The sequence below is a fragment of the Crocodylus siamensis genome, chromosome 1 (genome assembly GCF_052110815.1).
Source record: "Crocodylus siamensis isolate JL-2025a chromosome 1, ASM5211081v1, whole genome shotgun sequence".
In the NCBI taxonomy this organism is placed as follows: Eukaryota; Metazoa; Chordata; order Crocodylia; family Crocodylidae; genus Crocodylus; species Crocodylus siamensis.
In genome coordinates, this window is record NC_143395.1 from 152,634,150 (window position 1) to 152,653,005 (window position 18,856).

Genomic DNA, 18,856 nt, shown 5'->3' on the forward strand with positions numbered 1-18,856 from the left:
TGAGTGTTTCTCCATGCCCTTAGAGGAGCTTGCATGTGTTTGATATTATGATGTTTGGGTAGTAAAGCCTTTTAACTGAGGCTCCAATTCAAGGTAGCACAAGGTAGCACATAAACAAGCTCTTCAGTTTGGCCTTACTTTACTCTTCAATCCGGCCTTACCTTCCCTAACCAGCACTTAAACACATGATTATGTCACTAGGGATTTAAGCACTTCCTTAAATGCTATCCTAAGTCGGGATGCTTTCTTTAATTTGGCTTTTGTTTAGTGTGAATGCCATTGTTGCTCCAGCTGATGAATTCCTTAATTTTTGGTGATTAGATTGAGAGGGGATATACTTCTACAGAACTAATTTTAAGGTGATGGGTTTTTAAGGGTCTGAAATATAAACAGAGACAAAGCTAATCCAAGTAATATAAATGGTTCCTCTATTTGTATATTTATACTTTTGTTTTGAATTTTGGAGCAATCAAATGTTTTGTGTGACATTTTGCATATGATAACTTTACAACAAATTCATTCAAATTAAAAAAAAGAAAAAAAAGAGAAAAAGTTGTAGGAAGTTACATTTGCTTTTCAGGTATTAGTGAAATGATTTGGCACTGTGGAATAATCTTAGAGTGTTACTAAACTGGACACATGATAATAAGCTTACAGGAGATGCTAGACTAATGTTAATAGTTTACCAAAAACAATTTTATGGGAAAAAAACTTACCAGCCACATTTCCCAGAAAATATCCTGTCTTCTGGGTGTCGAGACAACAAAAAGAAAAAATGAAATAATTGAGAATATGTTGAGTCAGCTGGTCAAGACAATATAAAGCCATGCAATATCCATTTTAAGTTATATAACTACATATTTGTCTTTGGGTAAGAAAAAAGAAGCCAGTATACTTTATTTCAGATGCCATACTGTAGTCTTTCAATTAAATATACATACAAATATGTATATTTGTATATTATAATAAATAATTTAATATGTTTACAATTATGAAGTTAGCAGATACATTGTAATGGTAACAATCAGATGTAAAACACATGTCACTTTTAAGTCAAAGCAGAATTAAACCGATACTGCACATTCCTTTCTATCCCATATTATTTAAACCAGAGGTTCTCAAACTGTGGTCCACAGACCACCACTGATCCACAAGCTCCATTCAGGTGGTCCACAGAAAGGTTGGGGAACAATTGAGAATATCTGTACTTGTAAAGTAAGGCTACTGATATTAAAATACAAGTTATGTGCTTTGATTTGTAGAACACAAAAAAGTTTATTAAGTGGTCCACCAAAACCCTCAGCAATTTTCAAGTGGTCTGTGAAAAAAGAGTTTGAAAACCACTGATTTAAACCATTGGAGGCTGACCTTCTTGGCAGGTTTACCACAAATTAGTTCATAGGCTCGTCTACAAAAGGTGTTTCGTAAGTTCCCTTTGAGCATTAGAACTGAGAGATCACAGAGAGAGTGATTGTCTTGTGAGAAGTGGGCACCCACAGATAATTGTATATTTTTGTCTTTGATGGATTTTTGGTGTGCGTTCATTCCGGTGCACAGTTGTTGTTTGGTTTCTCCTACGTATTTTCCATCAAGGCATTTGGTGCCCTGGATGAGAGATATTACATTTCTGGAGGTGCAGGTGTAAAATACAGGAATAGTGATGGTTCTGTTGTGGGATGTAGTTATTGTGGGATTGGTGGAAATGAGTTTTTTGTAAAACCTGAGACATGCCAGCTTTACATGTCTTGTCCTGGCATGGTCAGGATCCATTTGGTGTGGTTTGAAGAAGGGCATTTGTGCCCAAAAGCTTGCAGGGAACATTTTTTTTCTGACTGTTTAGTTGATCTAATAAAAGATACCACATCTACTCAGAGAACCTTGTCTGCCTATGTCCTTAGACCAACACAGCTACAACAAACAGCCCTGCATTTTCACTCATGGGTGTCAATGAGTTTTGAAACAGTAAAGGCAAAATGTTTTGCTACAGTATCTTTTAAATAACATGAACAAATGAATACTGAAGGCTTCTTGCTATCTGACATTAGTATAATAGGATCCAGTACCTTACAGTGTAAGATATAAGGGTGGCAACTGATATGTTGGTGTGGGGAGAGGATAAATAAATAAATAAAGGACGGGTGCAGAGCTGTACTGTGAGGTTTTTGCTTTGTGTGAGATTTTAGAAGTCCACCACCACCAGCATGTGTGCATGCACACACCCACACATGTACACATCTCTCAGCAGAGCAGAATAACCTATTCACAGCAATACAATAAAATTGCTAAACTGCTTCCAGTGCCAGCCATACAATAATAGGCTGGCCAGTACCTCAGACTGCACCCCATACTAACCTTGCACTCTGCACAAATGCACCAGTCACACCACCCATGTTACAGCTGTGCTCTGGTCTACACTTAAATCAACACCAGCATTTTATTATTTTAGTATGACTTTTCAATTAACTTTATCTTATAGGGGTTAATTAATTTCCTTAAGTAGTAGTCAGCTTTTAATCCTTCCTCAGGAATCATTTCTGTTTTCCTGCTGGCAACATTGGCACAGATTCAGTAGATTAAATAAAAATCTGTCCTTGATGAAGAACATGTCTGAATCCACATGTGCTTTCTTTTCCAGACGTGAACGAATGTGAAATGCTGAGTGGCGTATGTGGTGAAGCCCTTTGTGACAATGTAGAAGGTTCCTTCTTGTGTTTGTGTTCTGATGACAACCAGGAGTATGACCCAATGACTGGACAGTGTCGCTTCCGTACCTCACCAGGTAACATACTAGTGGCTTTGTTTGAGATATTACAGGTTACATTAATTGTGCATGCTACTGGAAAGACCCTAATTAAATGATCTCTTACTGAAAGTTGCTGAGATATACAGCTCTAATTTGGAGAAAGAAACAAGACCAGGATACGGAATAGCAGAACACACAAGATGCTGGGATTTACATGAGCATTTTTTTCCTGTGTATGCAAATATTTGTTGTTTAATTTTGATTTTACATTGTAGGCTGAGCTGGCTTTAGAAGCTAGTATCCAGCCTCTGTGGCTTAGAAGCTTATGGATATTCTCTTCTACCCATTTCCCAAATAAAAATCCTTGCAACTCCAGTGGAACTAGGATTTGGCTCACTGAACATAGCCTGTATTGGCTTACTGAATGGAATGCAGAGTGGCACACAACTGCTGTCAATGAAACATCAGTGACACGCTTCACAAAACTAAACAAGTCTGTGAATCAAGTAGTAAAGGATTAGATGGAAAGGATCTCACTTTATCAAGTAATTAAAAGAATGAAAAGCTGAAGAACTGCTAAAGCTAGTCTGAAGAAGAAGAATGCATAACAGTAGAAGACTAATGTGTAACAGTATTGCCATCTACTCCTACTTGTAGAAAACTACAAACTATTTTCATCATACAAGGGCCTAATCTCAATATATTAATAATGATAATAATGATAACTAAAATGACAATCAGTGATAATAACATCAGGGATAAAGCATAAAGAAAGCACTAGGAGTGACATCTCCTTCTAGCAGTGCTACAAATGAATGATACTTGGTAAATCCAGCTACTTTTTTTCTGGTCACAAAAGACAAACTGGAGGAGCAAAGCCATGTATCTGATCCCAGCTGAAGGAACCAAACAGATTTTCTGGATCAGGGTAAGAAAAGCCCAGAGAGTCTAGACAGCATGCACAATCATAGTCTATGTATCTGCATAATCTACTGGGAATCTGCCTTTATTTGACATGTTGAGTAGCAAGGCTTTATCTGTGGTCAGTTTGAAAGAGAACTGTTTTCCCCCATGTGGGTCTATTCTTTTCCCAAAATGAAATGCATTCTTAAGTATCTGCTAAGAATCGTCATGGAGGAAGATCTCATATAGGAAATCAGAAGACATGCAAATCAGGACTAAGTGGGAGATCAGGGAATTAGAATTATAGGGGTAGAAGGAACCTTAGTCAAGAGGTCATCTTGTCCAGCCCCCTTCCTGAGGCAGGATCATCCCTGTTTATACCATTCCAGTCTAGTGTTTGTCTAGCCCCCAAAAATGGTTCTACAGCCTCAATAGGTAATCTGTTCCAGTGCTTAAACACCATCATAGTTAGAAAGTTCTTCCTACTATCCAACCTACATTTCCCTTGCTGCAATTGAGGCTGTTACTTCTCTTCCTGTTCCCTGTAGCCACAGAGAACAGCCTATCATCATCCTATCTATAACCTTCTCTCCCCCTTTCTGGTATTTGAAGACTGCTATCAATTTCTCCTTCCATCTTTTCTTCTCCAGACTAAGTAATCTCAGTTCTTCCCACTTTCCCGGTAGGTTGTTTTCCAGGCAGGAGTCAACACATGGTCCAGCAGCCAAGAAAATTGGCAGCGACAGCTGACTCGCAAGCAGCAGCCTTTGGCGAAACTGCATTAATGCAGCCTACCATTTGTAGCAGGTTGCTGACTTCTCTTCTAGACCTCTAAGAATTTTTGTTGTTCTCTGCTGGACTCTTGAATTTGTTCATTTCTTTCTTAAAATGTGGCACCCAGAACCAGACACAGGGCTCCAGGGCTAAGTACAGATGTTCAAAAATATGAAGGCAGAAGTGATCTAAAGGTGCCTGTAGACATGTTAGGAGCTGTGAGATGCTGTTTCACAGGAAGGGCAGCTGGCTGGAGACCACAGCAGCAGCATGCAGATTCCTCATCCCCTACCCTCCTTCTGAAAGGATGTTCGCCAGAGCTGCAAGGGGCCCGATTCTTCTTTCTGCAGAGCAGTCCCTCCCTGAACCCCTACCCCTCACTTAGAGGCACTGCATAAAGATAGAAAAATACTGAGCTACAGACTCTCCTTCCCACCCCCACCCCCGACAGGGTTGCCTCAGCTCTGTGATAGCTTGGAAGTAAGTAAGCAGCTGAACATGAGTCAAGTTTCAGCACACCTCCCTATAACGGAGGCTTAGCAAGTGGGGAGGAGCTGCAAAGCAGCCTGGGATGCTGACAGGCTGCAAACTAATTTGAGTTTGTAGAGGATGTGGTATAGAATTTGATAGACTGGTCTAACCTAAATCGCTTGAGTCTGATACCACATTGATCCATGTCTATCTTAGACTGGGTTCTGCTATTTTTAAATTAGTCTATGTGTACTTAATTTCTGTTTGGTTATGGGTGGGTGAGGTCTCACCTGTGCTGAAGAGAGAAGAAATAATGTCCTGTGACTTACAAGTGATGCTCCTGTTAATACAAATGTTGCTTTTTTACAGCAAGAGCACACTGTTGACTTACAGTGAACTGTTAGCTGAATATCACCCTCAAGTCCTTTTCTGCAGTAAAGCACCCTAGCCAGTCATTCCCTAGTCTGTGTTTGTGCATGTGATTGTTCCATTCTAAAATGCCTTGCACTTCTCTCTATTAAATTTTATTTGGTTAACTTCAGCGTATGTTTCCAGTTTACCAACATCATTCTGAATCCTAATCCTATCCTCCAAAGTGTCTATAGCTCTACCCAGCTTGTTGTCATCTTCAAATTTGCCAGCTGTGCACAGTCCCATCCTCCAAATCATTAATGAAGCTGTTAGGCAGCTGGGACCCAGGACTGACAGATGAAGAACTTCACTTGATATCTCCTCCCAGTTGGACATTGAACCATTTATGACTACTCTTTGAGCATAGTGATCCAATCAGTTATGTATCCGCCTTACAATTCTTTTGTCTAGACTCCATTTCCATTGCTTACTAATGACAATGTAGTAGGACACAAATTGAAAACTTTGTTAAAGTCAGTATATATCATATTCACAGTTCTCCCTCATTTACAAAGCCAATCATCTTTTTTTAAAAGGAAGTCAGGTTGGTCAAGCATGACCTGTTCTTGGTGAATCCACACTGTTTGTCCCTGATCACCTTGCTTTCCTCTAGATGCTTAGGAATAGATTCCTTGACGTCATGCTCCATAGTCTTTCCAAGTATCTATATCAGACGGACTGGTCTGTAATTTCCAGGATCATGTTTTTTCATTTTCTTGAAGATGGGTACTACTTTTACCCTTTTCCTGTTGTCCTGGACCTCAGCTAAACTCCATACCTTCTCAAGAGAATAGTCAGTAGCTCTGCAAATACCTCCGCCAATTCCTTGAGTATTCTAGGTTGCATCTCATCTGGCGCTGCTGACTTGAAAATGTCCAGCTTCTTTAAGTAATTTCTGATCTGTTCTCCTACTCCAGGCTGATTATCTCCTTCCCTGTCTGTACTGGCAGCTGCACTCATCATCTGATAACTGACCTTATTCATGAAGAATGAAATAAAAAGTGGCATTCAATACTCCAGCCTTCTCTGCATCAGCTGTTACTAGATTGTCTTCCCCATTCACTAAGGTAGGGGTTCTCAACCTTTTTCTTCATGAGGACCAGCCTAGCTCCACAGCTATGCCCACACGGCCCTGGGTTCAGCAAGCAAGACTTAGCAGTGGGGAGCCCCAGGGCCCAACTCACCTGAGCAGCAGCAGTGTGGAGCCTTGCCCACTCACCCATAGTGCTGCCCACAAAAAGGAGGCTGTAACGCCAGGCAGGTCTGGACTCACCTCAATCCTGGGGGGCCAATACAGCTCCTCCCCACACTGGGCTGGGCCAGGCCAGGTGGACCCCCTGAAACCTGCTTGCAGGCCCCCAGTTAAGAACCACTGCACTAAGGGACCTACACTTTTCTGTTCTTTCTTTTACTTCTGAAAAAATCTTTTTTATTGCCTTTTACATCCATTGCTAGTTACATCTCAAATAGTGCCTTGTTCTTCCTGATTTTCAGCCTACATGCCCATGTGATACTCTTATAGCAATCCCTAGTAGGATAGCCAAGTTTCCACTTTTTGTATGATTTTTTCAGCTCACTGAAGTTTGCTCTTTAGCCAGGCTTTAAACATATGCAGTGTTATTTGACAAATGGAATACAGGAACATATCTGTTACTGGGCAGCACTAGAAACAGATCTGCATAAGTTGCTTGTGAAGGACATAAAATCTTGCCAAACCTTGCCATTCTTTAATCTCTACTTTCGTGCACAGCCAAGGGAAGAAAGCTCTTTCCATAGCCAATTCCTCTTTAAACAGGATATTCTTTTGTGTGCTGAATGAAAGACGTAGCATATTCTTTTCCTGGATTTCTTGGTGGCTAACCATTGCCTTGCTCCAGTGAGATTCTGCATCAGAATATGAAGATCTTGGGAACTGAACACTCAAACTGTGAAGTGGTAATATTCCCTATCACATATGTGAGTTTTGGAAGACTGCTTGTAGAGTAGCCAAAGTGTACTTTTTTTTAACCTACATTTTACTTGCACCTTTTGTTCTCTTTTCATGCCAGAACTAGTGTCTGAAACTTGCATATATTCCCTTTGACTTGCGCAGAAATTGGATATGATCTGATCATTGGCTGGTAAGACATCTGCAAGGTTAACAGCAGCAGCAAGGTTACACTGCCTATAAGAGACAAAAAGGTGCAGGACCACTACTCCAGCTCTCCATCTAGCACCACCCACAAGGGAGGGAGGCACTGAGTTCATGGTATGCCCTTGTAAAAGCTGATGCAATGCCCATGTTTCTTGCAGTTTTGGCAGGTCAGGGTGCTGCCTGGAGTCTTTGTTCAGACCACAGGTCTCACTCCCAAAATTAGCTTGTGCCTCATCTGACCTACACTGAAAAGAAAAATATCTTATCCGTACTACATTTCTGCATTACGAACACACAAGCATCATAGATGTATTTAGCATTCATCCATTTTTAATGTTTATATTCTTATGCTATCTTGTGTACAAAGAATGTCTTCCTGCTTCCTCTGCTAAACAGAAGTGGGATGCCATTCCTAAGGGAGGACAGTTCAAGCATAAGTTTAATTCAGGGATGTTTTACATGTGGTTAAAGGCTGCTGCCTCTGTGGAACACTGTATGTTCACACTTCCTTTTACTCACCACTGGGGATCTGGAACTTCCTTTTATTTAGGTTTTCCTTGGCAGAAATTCACCTGTTATTTGCTGTGAAATGATCCTATTAGTGTATGAAAATTCAGTTCCTCAGTTTCAGGCCATCCTATCATGTTCCAGTATTCATTTCAACTTAGTTGTAAAAAAAAATAAAAAACCACAAAAAAGGAAAACATCAGTTGAACATGCATATTTCAAGTATCTTTTTTGCTTTTCTTCCTTTTGTTCCGTATATAAAAATTGATTGAAAAAATTACAGAAACTTTATTTTAGATTAATATTGGGTGGATATTTGTATCATCTTCTCCTGGGGAAAATCTGGCTGAATATTTTTTATTATTAACTTACTTGTGTATCCTTTTACAAGTTATATACAGGTTCTTATGTATACCTGTATTCCATATTCAGCATTTTGTTTGTACAATTAATATCCATCAACTTGTTATAATTACTGATGGTCAGAAAAGAAAATGTATTCTCCTGTGAACCTAAAGTCCCAATATGTACACCTATTGGTACAGATTCCAAAGACAGTAATATATAATATTATATTTTTAAAGTCTGTTTTTATATAGCATTTTACATAAACTAAATTATTTTTTTCCTTGGGTAAAAAATAAGAATTCCAGTTTTGACATCTGGAGTAAGTAATTGGATCAGTCCAATATCAGTCCAACTTTGCCAAAGAAGAAATGATAAATGCATGATCCAAAACCTTGTGAATTTTCAAGGCTAGAAAATATATATTGCTAACAATGTTGGAAAGCTAGACTTCTTAAGAGAGGCAAGAAAAGATTTCTGGGGTGTATGCTATTAGTTTCTGGGCACTAGAATGAATTTGCATCCAAAACCAAATTTTAAATTTTATATTTTTTATAGAATACCTTAAATATTGTAATGACTACCAGATATTTTTGAGAAAATGTATGTTCTTACCCAGACATTTCTATTTTGTTTATGCATTTGTAGACACACATGCGCAAATTCTTGATTTGCACACAAATTCTAGATGTGCGTAAGAGAGAGGCACCATTACCTTGCCAAGCGTGCATCAGATAAGGAGATTTTCAAAAGCATATTGGGTATCTGATTTCCTACATCTGGCATTTGGCAAGCATTGTATAGCACAGCAATTCTGTAACAGTATTGTACCAAACACATTAGCAATTAGATCAATTGCCATGTTATCCTAAAAGTCCTTAGTAGACCTAAGTATTTAATTTAGTAACAATGAAACAGAGGAGACCAATATCATGAAAAAAATAAATAACTAATTAGTAACATTTCTCCCAAGGAAAAGTTACAGCAAAATATTACAAAATATAATCTGTTTACTAAAGGTTAATAATATGAAAGAGGAGTTACAAACTTGTAGACACAGACTGGTCTTTGTAAATTTCTTTTTTAAGGATTTGTGTCTCATTCGCTTTCCAAACATTCATGACGCCTGTTTGACTATCCCTCAGTCACAGCTGTGTAAACAACAGACTTTAAACTGCTGGACAGATAATGGGAGGAGAAACCAACACATCAAATATAAAATAGGAATAAATAATTGCACAATGAGGTTGTTTCTGCTTCCCCCTGGGGCAGCCTCTGGTGCTCCTTCCTTGGAAAATGGTGTGAAAATTACCATGGTTTTTCTGCTATTTAAGCCTTTGGCTTTGAATCAGCTAGACACGTGGCAAATGTCCAAAGAAAATGTATAATTTGGTGGCTAAAGTACTGCTCTCTCACCTTGAAATAGCAGATTTAGTTCAACTGAGTTTCTATGACACATGATAGTCTTAATTTGGTTCTTATTGGACAGCAGTTAATACCACAAAACCACCATACTTTATGACATTCAGCATATTAGGGAAAATTGTAATTATCTGATGAGGGGAGACCACAGACTAAACTAACAAAGATGAAATAGCACTTATCTGGGTGTTTCCCTTAATGTACCCTTACTTATATTGGCAAAACAGCAAAGGAGAATTTACATGGTAGGTGGTAACATTGAACTAAGTATGAACGGAGGTGTCTGCTGGCTCCTTGAATTCCACAAACAGAAGTATTTTCTTTTCTGAGGAAGTTTAGAAACAAATGCAATTGCTTATTTGGAACTCAAGCCAGAATGGGCTGTTTCATTCCTATGAATTAAAACAATAATAGGCAGCACAAATGAAATTGCTCATGTATGCTAAATTAAAAGGAATTTAAAAGGAATTTATTTAATAAAACTGTCAAATGTTTTAGAATTTTGACATCACATTTGACAAAGAAGTTATTATGCCCTTTACCTTTTCATCTGATGCATTTTGTCATCTCATAATTTGTATCGAAGAAATAAAGTAGTGGTTCTCAATGGGGCTGTACAAAGCTTCGGTCCCTGATTCGATTCAGCCGAGATTTGGCCCAAGTCGGTGGCTGAATCTCCAAATCCAAATCGAATCAGGAGACCATTTAATCTCTCCGAATTAAATTGGAACCCTCTGAATTGATTCGGAGAGATTTGGAAGAATTCAACAATTTGGACGTAGACATAGCTTTAAATGTTTTTTCTACATACCTCAAGGTACCAGGCAGCTTGTGAATGCTGAGATGCTGGGGCACATGGAGTGTCCCACAGGAGTACAGGGGGCTCCCCAGCACACTTGGCAGCAGACCTGGAAGTGGACCAGAAGCACTTCCAGTCCAGTTCTGGGTCTGCCAGGGAGTGCGCTGGGGGGCTCCCCACCCTTCCCCCCAGCCCAGCAACTGGTGCTTCTTGGGTCTGGGAGGGCACCCAGGGTCCCCCCATGGAAGATCACTGAGTCAAAGGGGCATGTGGGGTAGGACCCAGTGCACTCGGCGGTAACCACACGGGGAGCCCCCCACACTCCTGTGGGATATTCCATCTGCCCCAGCATCACAGCTTTCATGAGCTGCACCTGGTACCTCGAAGTATGTAGAAAAAATCATTTTAAGATGTGTCTATGACCAAATCGCTGATTCTCCAGATCTTCGGATTCGGCCAAATCGAATTGGGAACAGTGATCTGAATCAACAAATTGAATCACTGTCCCCGATTCAGGGCAAATCCAAATCGAATGAGGCCCACTTCACATACCCCTAGTTCTCAGCTGTTTTAGACTCCAGGCGCTCCTCATTAGACATAAGGTACCTCTAAGAAACTGCTAGCTCTTAGCTTCCACTCATTTTCAGACTATGGAAAAATAACAGAGAAATTATTCTGTTGCAAAGAACTTAGACCACAACAGGTCAGAAATATTTTTGACATTATGGATTCCTATTTGAAATCTCAGGATTTATCTTGTGAATCAGGTGTAGGTGTTTGCATACCTAACAGTGCTAATATTGTGTGGCTTCTGGTGGCAACATTAACACAATCTCACAGCACCCTCTTTGAGAATCACTGCTATAGAAGAAACAAGAAAGTAAGGGCTGGAGATGCACTTTGCTTCCTTAGGCCCTGTTTTACACTTACCACCTTTGAAATCCTATATTGCAGCCACTATCCTGAAGGGCAGAGAGGACTAGATAGAATTGGGGATATCTCATGCAATTGTTGGCATGAAGAGGGTGCTTTTCAGCTCCTTGGGGGCCAGAGTACAAGACTTATACCAGGTCAGTGAAGTGAACCTGGGTCTCCCCAGAAACAGTACAAAGAACTACTGTTAAGCCATGCCAAAGCCTTTTCTTTCCAGCCAAATTCAAAAGAGCCAAAAGGCAAACAAGACTTAAGTAAATGCTATAACAGCTTTGATCTGAATCCTCATATCACATAACAATTTGAAATGCATTATAACGCAAACATAAAATGTGGATTTCATGTCATCCTGGAAACTTGTGACACTTTAAAAAATGCCTTAGACTAGGAACGTTACATTATAATCTGAATTGCAAAGTACCTGTAAATTTGCCAACAAGAAGTAATTTTGAGTAATTCCTTTTTACATTATTTTAGATAATTGTAGTCATATTGTAAGTACTGAGTATAAAGAATTTTCCACTGTATAGGAAAGTATATAGAATAGGAAAAAATGTATTTGTTACCTTAAAAGTTTGCATTCTTATATCCCTAGTAGGACACTTACTTTTAACCAACAAATTTGAGCATCTATGATGTTTTTAACATCAATATCATGGGGAGTGCATATGCAAAATGTAGAGGGTATGATCAAGTACCCTATTTGCTAAAATACTGCAAAACATACACCCTTTCCCCAAAAATCAACCCTCCAAAATTGGAGTGCACATCTTAAACAGGGAAACTGATTTTCTTCCCTGGAATAGACGCATGAAGATGATGTGCTGCAAAGGGGTAACCAGTTTCTTTCAGCCAGCAGGCTGGAGGAATGGAGTCCAGTATTCACTTTTTCACAGCTGCTCTCAGCTTGCTGACTAAAAGAAGCTGGCAACCATTTTACAACAGAACCTCTCCACAAAAAAAGCCAGCTCTAGGCCAGGACTCTGAAAAATCTTTTTTTCTATGTCCTGCTTTCCAGAAAGGACATATGCATCTTATTCAGGGGCATGTGGCATGTGAGAAAATACAGTATTATTAAATCATTACAAAATCCACTTGAAGTTTCTCAAAGCCCAATCAAATAGGAGGAGAATATTTTGTGAAAACTTGCTGTTAGGTGGGCAGCGTTTTGGAGATAGGTAGGCTTCAACAGCATATTTCTTTTACATTCATGGCTGGTCAGATTTCTAGACTGACTTGTTCTAGGACCTCTGAGGATATTGGGGGTTTTTTCCTCCAGCAAGAATGAGTGCCTTTTAACTGTGGCTTGGTAAATTTTCATAGAATCATAGAAGTAGGGTCGGAAGGGACCTTGTAGATCTTCAAGTCCGACCCCCCGCCTGGAAAAAAAAAATTTTGCATTTTATTCTTGAGTTAATAACAGTGTTTTGTTGAGTTATTCCCTATCGTATTCTGGGAGCTCTGTAAAATCGGTATAATAATATTTCCTTACCTTTCTGGAGCACTTTGAGAGCTACACCTGAAAAGTCCTATGTCAGTTTTCGGTGTTATTAATAAAAAAATTGGGGCACGTGCATGGCTTAAACAAGGCAGTTGTTTATCTGTAGAAAATCTTACTCCAGCCAGATCTGAAAATGGAAACTTCTTAAAAAAAAAAATCCAGAGAAAGATTTTGAGAATTTCTGCTGCTTTTTCTCAGAATAAAAAAAAAACTGTTTTACATATTTTTTTCTTTAAGGACTCTAGCCCTCAAGATGGAAAATGGCGCCATGACACCAGCATGCCATTGCTTTTCTCCTGCATCTGTTATAAAACTGATTGATCTGACACATATTTTTATGAATTATTTTCATCTTTAGAATTACCGGTAGATGCTGACAAATCTGAAAATGAAAAGAAGGAGTGCTACTACAATCTAAACGATGCTAATTTCTGCGATAATGTGCTGACAGCTAACGTTACCAAACAAGAATGCTGCTGTACTTTGGGTGCTGGTTGGGGTGATAACTGTGAAATCTTCCCCTGCCCTGTCTTTGGAACTGGTAAGCAAAGATTTTCTATCTACTTGTGACTTTTGAAGCATCCATGCTTAATGATAGGTAAAGCCTGGTTTAAATTGTGGATTCAGCTTGGTAATATTGTGGCCCAGTTGTGGCAGGGGCCACCATTTTCACACCCAAATCATGCTGCTCCCCACCTACCACACCCTGCAACTGACTGAGAGCCTCTTTCTCCCCCCCGCCAGCTGCATCCTGGTTCAGCAGCACAAAGCTGCTCAGGGCAGGGGCTGAGGGGTGGGAGGGAGGGATCCTCCTCCATGTCCTGCAGCAGGAGCTGCCCCCTTATCTCCACACCCAGTGTGTGGCATAGAGGGCGCGGAGCCCCTCCTCCCCCCCAGCTGTCCCCTGGGGGAAGGGGGCAGACTGAGTAAACAGCGAGCTGACCCCTTCCTGCTGGCCACATCCTCGAACTGCCACCACCTAAGGGGTTCCAGCCTCCTTGTGCCACCCTTCATCTGTGGGGCATGGAGAGGCCAGCCGGGCAGTGGCTCCCTGCCACCACCAACCAAGGCATGGGGCCAGGCAGGGCAGGGCAAAGATGGCACTGGGGAGGCAGCTGTCATCATCCCTACCTCATGGGAAGGCTAGTGGGGCTTTGGGGGACCCTGGCAGTGGAGGGAAGGTGAGGGCTATTCTTCTCCGCTCTGCCACTACTGCCACCGCTGTTTCCCCTACCAGCTGGCTGCGCTGCTTCTGTGTTTATAAGTCACCCCTCACCACTCCTTCCATGGCATTTAATGGTCCTTCTTGTTGCCATGAAATGCCACAATATGGCCACTTGCAGCATATCGTGTCATTTTGTTGCAAATTACATTTTTTTTGTGAAAATCCCTTAATTTCTTGCTTTTCACAAAAAACGTGGCATCGTGATTTAGACCAAGCCCTAACAATAGATATGGGTGCCCTTAGGTTACATGAGTTTACTACTAAAAGACCATATTCTGCAGTGCTTGCTAATTTGTTATACAGAACTTTCACTGCTGCCAAGTCAATGTGAAAAACCAATCTCTGGTGTAACTTCATTAGCTTTATTGACGTTACACCCATGACAATTATTATCTCCAAATGATTTTAAATAATCAGGATTTTCTAGCCCAGCTTTTGTCAAAGGCTGTTGTAATGTTACAGCTATATTTTTCCCACAAAGTAACAAATGAAGGTGAGGCTACTTCTGTCATCATTCATATAGTAGCTTAGTTTATACAGCAATGTGAAACATTAGTCTTGATATATAACATGACATTGTGCTATATGCTACATAATGCAGTCAATCTTGCTGTCTGCACACTGTTATTTAGCCTTTTAAAACTAATTAGAAAAGCATAACCATATGGTGTTTGTTACAGATGTTGAAACCAGTACTTGATGCACATTGTGTAAACAGTGATCGCTAATAGGCAGAATCCAGCTGGAAAAAATCACACAAGCTAGAACATATGTAAACGTCATCCCACAAAAAAGTACTTTTTAAACCAAAGCTTTTTTTTTAATTCAAGTCTTACCTTAGCCACATCTTTTAATCTGTGCAATTGTGCCTACCAGAGTGTGTTTGGAAGTGTCTCTACTCTTGAAAATAGGAAGCTGGGTTTGTTTGCATTTGATTTCATGTAATATCCAACGGTGGAATTCATTCCATTTATAGGCTGTATGCTGCAGTCCATATTGAATTCTCCTTGAAATCAGTGAGAATTTTGCAGTATTGGGCTGCAGTATTGGCATCTATATTACAAACCATGGCATAATATACCTAAGCCAGATTTAGATGAGTAGCTTAAGTTTTTGAAGTAGTCTGCTGGCTGGTACCTACAGTTTGGTACAGGCTAATTTACGCTGCCATAAGTAGGGGCTGCCCCCTTATCTCCACACCATAAGCAGTGTAAATTAGCTGGTGCAACAAAGCTCTTTCCTGCCATGGCTAGACTGTTTTCAGTATGTCAACTTATGCATTCAGAGCCGGGTCTAGAATCTTGCTTCATTTATATAAAACAGTGGTTCTCAAACTTTTTAGACTCAATGCACCCCTCAGAAAATGCCAGCTCTTAGTCTTTACTTTTTTTTTTTATTTCAGAAAACTAATAGAGCAATTCTTCTGTTGCAAAAAGTTCACAGGCTGCTTGTACATGATGGGGGTTTAGTCCCCTTAAGTGAAACTGTGGGTTTCTAATTCCAGTGATTAAAAATGATTTGTAATGTTTCAACTCTCAAAGGCTGCAACATTACAAATAGCTACATTGCAAACTAAACTACATGTGGATGTGGTTTAGTTTGCAATGTAGCAAAATTAATTTAAATTGTAAAAAAAACTTTGCAAGTGTATAGTGTGATACAATTAAACCTCAAAAACAGCCAATTTTCATCACATGTACAAGCACCAATAGAGACCATACCAGGTTAAAGTGTTTTAACACTTTGGATTCCTATTCAAAATACCTGGGTTTATCTTGTGAATCATGTTTGCACACCTGACAGTTCTAACATTACATGGCACCTGGGTATGGCAGCGTGGTTAAGACTCACTGGCCTAAATATAGATAAGGTTGCTTAATAGGAATAAGTTGGTTGTCTCAGACTTCTGTAAAAGAGTAATACATTTTGCCATCTGCATTGGTTTCTAGATTCCTAAAAAACTGTTGCTTTCTGATACAGTTTTTGTTTCTCTCTCCACCAGCTGAATTTACTGATTTGTGTCCTGAAGGAAGAGGTTTCATCCCCTCTGGTGATTCATCTTATGGAGTCATTGCACAGAATTACAAAGGTCAGTACCAATTAGATATAGTTACACATTTTAGAAACTCTAATAGTAGATTTACTTAACTAGTAATATCATATTTGCTAAGTTTTCACAAGGTGAGAAAAAACAGTATCTTGGTGTAAAATGCTACTTAAAATGCTTAGTTGATGTTAAATCTGTCACTAATATTTGCTACTAATACAGTTTCTTTGGAAGTTCCATTTCATTCCTATTATGTGCTATGAAGTTAATAGTATTTTCCCTATTTTCATCTTATTCCCTGAGAGTAGGTCTTGAAAACACATAACTCTAAGTATATTAGCTTATACAATTAATACAGATAACAAGCATAAAACATACAGATAACAAGCATAAAACAGTTTTTAGTTTATAAATAACAAGTGCCTAAAACAGTGTTTCCCACATTTTTCATAGCTGGGGCATGCTTTTTTTCCAGATGAAAGTTGGCAGCACACTTCACTCACCAGTCCATGGGCAGGATCTGGTCCATAGGCTCAATGGTGCTCACGGTGCACCAGGCTCTGATTCTTCCATGTGGGGCTGGTGCAGCCAGAGCTTCATCCAGCCATGTGGGGCCAGTCCAGCCAGACCCCAGTCCTTCCATGCAGGACTGGTGCAGCCAAAGTCCCATCCCACCCACGTTTTGCAGCCCACTTCCACCACTCTTTCGACATACTAGTGTACCAGGCACACCCCTTGGGAACTGTAGGTCTAGAGTCTAGTCTGCACTACAAATTGCTCCTGACAGAAGTGTAGCAAAGCCTTGACTTCATTCTCACCCAAAGCTTCTCTGCCATGGCAGAACCTTCCTTTGTACCAGCAGTTATTCCACCTCCATCAGGTACACTAAGGCTTTCATCACTGCCCCACAGTTAGCTGAAGGCACACATTGACACTCCATGTGCTTTCCCCTGGCTGCTGTAGTCCATTCAGCAGCTGGCACCTTCCCAGAATGCAATTCATTCTCTAGCAGCACAGCGGCTGAGCAGAGGCCAACAGAGCCACCAAAAGTGCCTGTGTGTGCACGTGCTCTGGAGACTAATGTCTACTCACACAGCTCCTGTATGCCATCAGATATTCTGGCAGAACGAAGAGAATAGAGAGAAAGTCAGGGAGACAGGAAGAAAGAGAGATGGGAGGAGAGGTTCTGTCCTGCATTAGTATATTGCTGCAAGTGGGAATGAAAGATTTATGTTTGTATTTTTTTTTAAGAAAAGCCCAATATTTTTTCATAGAAATTAGTAAGGAAGGATTGTCCAATGGTGAGGGCAGTGCTTTGTGTTTCAGTGGGCCTTTAGTCAGTTCCCTACTCAACAAAAACATCCTATATGACCTTGGGGAAATCACTCAGTCTTTCCCTGCGCCTTCCTTCTTCATCTGTATGTTGAGGATAATAATACTTCCTTAATTCATGGGAATATGGCAAGGATAGGTTAAAGATTGGAAGGCCTAGAGATACCATGGTAATTAAGGCTGTGTCTGTATCTGGATAGATTGACAGATAACATGTAGACAAATCCATAAAAAGTCATAATTCTGTTTTTAAGGACCTACACTGGCCTGCATTAGGTTGTACAGAATTGAGGGAAGTCAGATTCAGACTATATCTTTTTGGATTGAGTAGGCATAGGATGTTGTTCATGTCTTTGCCATATCTGGAAGTTTAGTTTGCTATTTGCAACAAAATGCAGGACACTTGATGCACAGAATATGAATCTGAGATACAGAATTCCTTTTGTTTCTTTTGCCCCTTCACAGCTGATATTATCCATAACTGCCTTAAGTGTGCAAGTGTGAAAATGCTTTATACTTAGATGTTAACAGTTTTTTCTCTGTATAAATTTCTGCAAAGTACCAGAAACAGAGAAGATGGGCAAAATGTGGTATTTCTCTCTTCTACTAACTTATCATATATTTATTTTGTTTGCCAGCTGCCTGGTTCTGCTTACAGGAGTAACCTGAACTTATTTTTTGTTTGTTTGTAGTTAATTGCAAAGACAAATAGGTCTAGCTACCCTTCCTCTGCCCATTCGCCAGATTTCACACTTTGCCCCAAGGTGCACATTTGTTCCTCATGAAAAGATGGACAGTTGCTCAACTGTGTGATTTTCTTTTTTTATGATCAGTCCTTAGAGTGGTCCTTAAGAATCAGATATATATATATTTAAATGTAATGTGTAAAGCTGCTTAGTGGCTGGAAAAGTGACTGTAAAAATATTTTTCTAGCCCTTTCAGCTCTTCTGGAAAAGTAAGCATTTGACTAATTCAGCTTTAGAATTGTTCAGCAGATGGAAAGGAAACTTCTTGGCAAAATTCTTTATTACTCCTGGTGTAAACCTGGAGGATTTATTGAAGCCAATGGATTAATACCAGTGTAACTGAGAGGAAGATTATCTACTATGTATTGCACCTTCTCATTTTTCTTTGCCATTTGTAATAGCAGCCTGGTCTCAAAATTAAACAGTGCTTGATAAACTTTAAAAAAGGGTGGAAAAAATACCAAAAAGTAATAATTAAAGGGTTGAAACAAAGTGTATAAAACTATAGAAAGGTATATATGAGTTAGCTCCATACACATTTTTCTGTGGAAAAGCACCCATCT

General features: G+C 39.8%; 1 protein-coding gene across 12 annotated transcripts in view; it reads left to right on the top strand.

The window, feature by feature from the left end:
• LTBP1 (latent transforming growth factor beta binding protein 1) overlaps nucleotides 1-18,856 on the top strand; it is a 357,999-nt gene that overhangs the window by 308,131 nt on the left and 31,012 nt on the right. For all 12 annotated transcript variants that reach the window (XM_090045635.1, XM_090045667.1, XM_090045616.1 and 9 more), the window contains 3 exons: nucleotides 2,636-2,779; nucleotides 13,302-13,484; nucleotides 16,171-16,257. In XM_090045635.1, coding sequence (XP_089901761.1) covers nucleotides 2,636-2,779; nucleotides 13,302-13,484; nucleotides 16,171-16,257 — 414 coding nt within the window. The remainder of the gene's footprint in view (nucleotides 1-2,635; nucleotides 2,780-13,301; nucleotides 13,485-16,170; nucleotides 16,258-18,856) is intronic.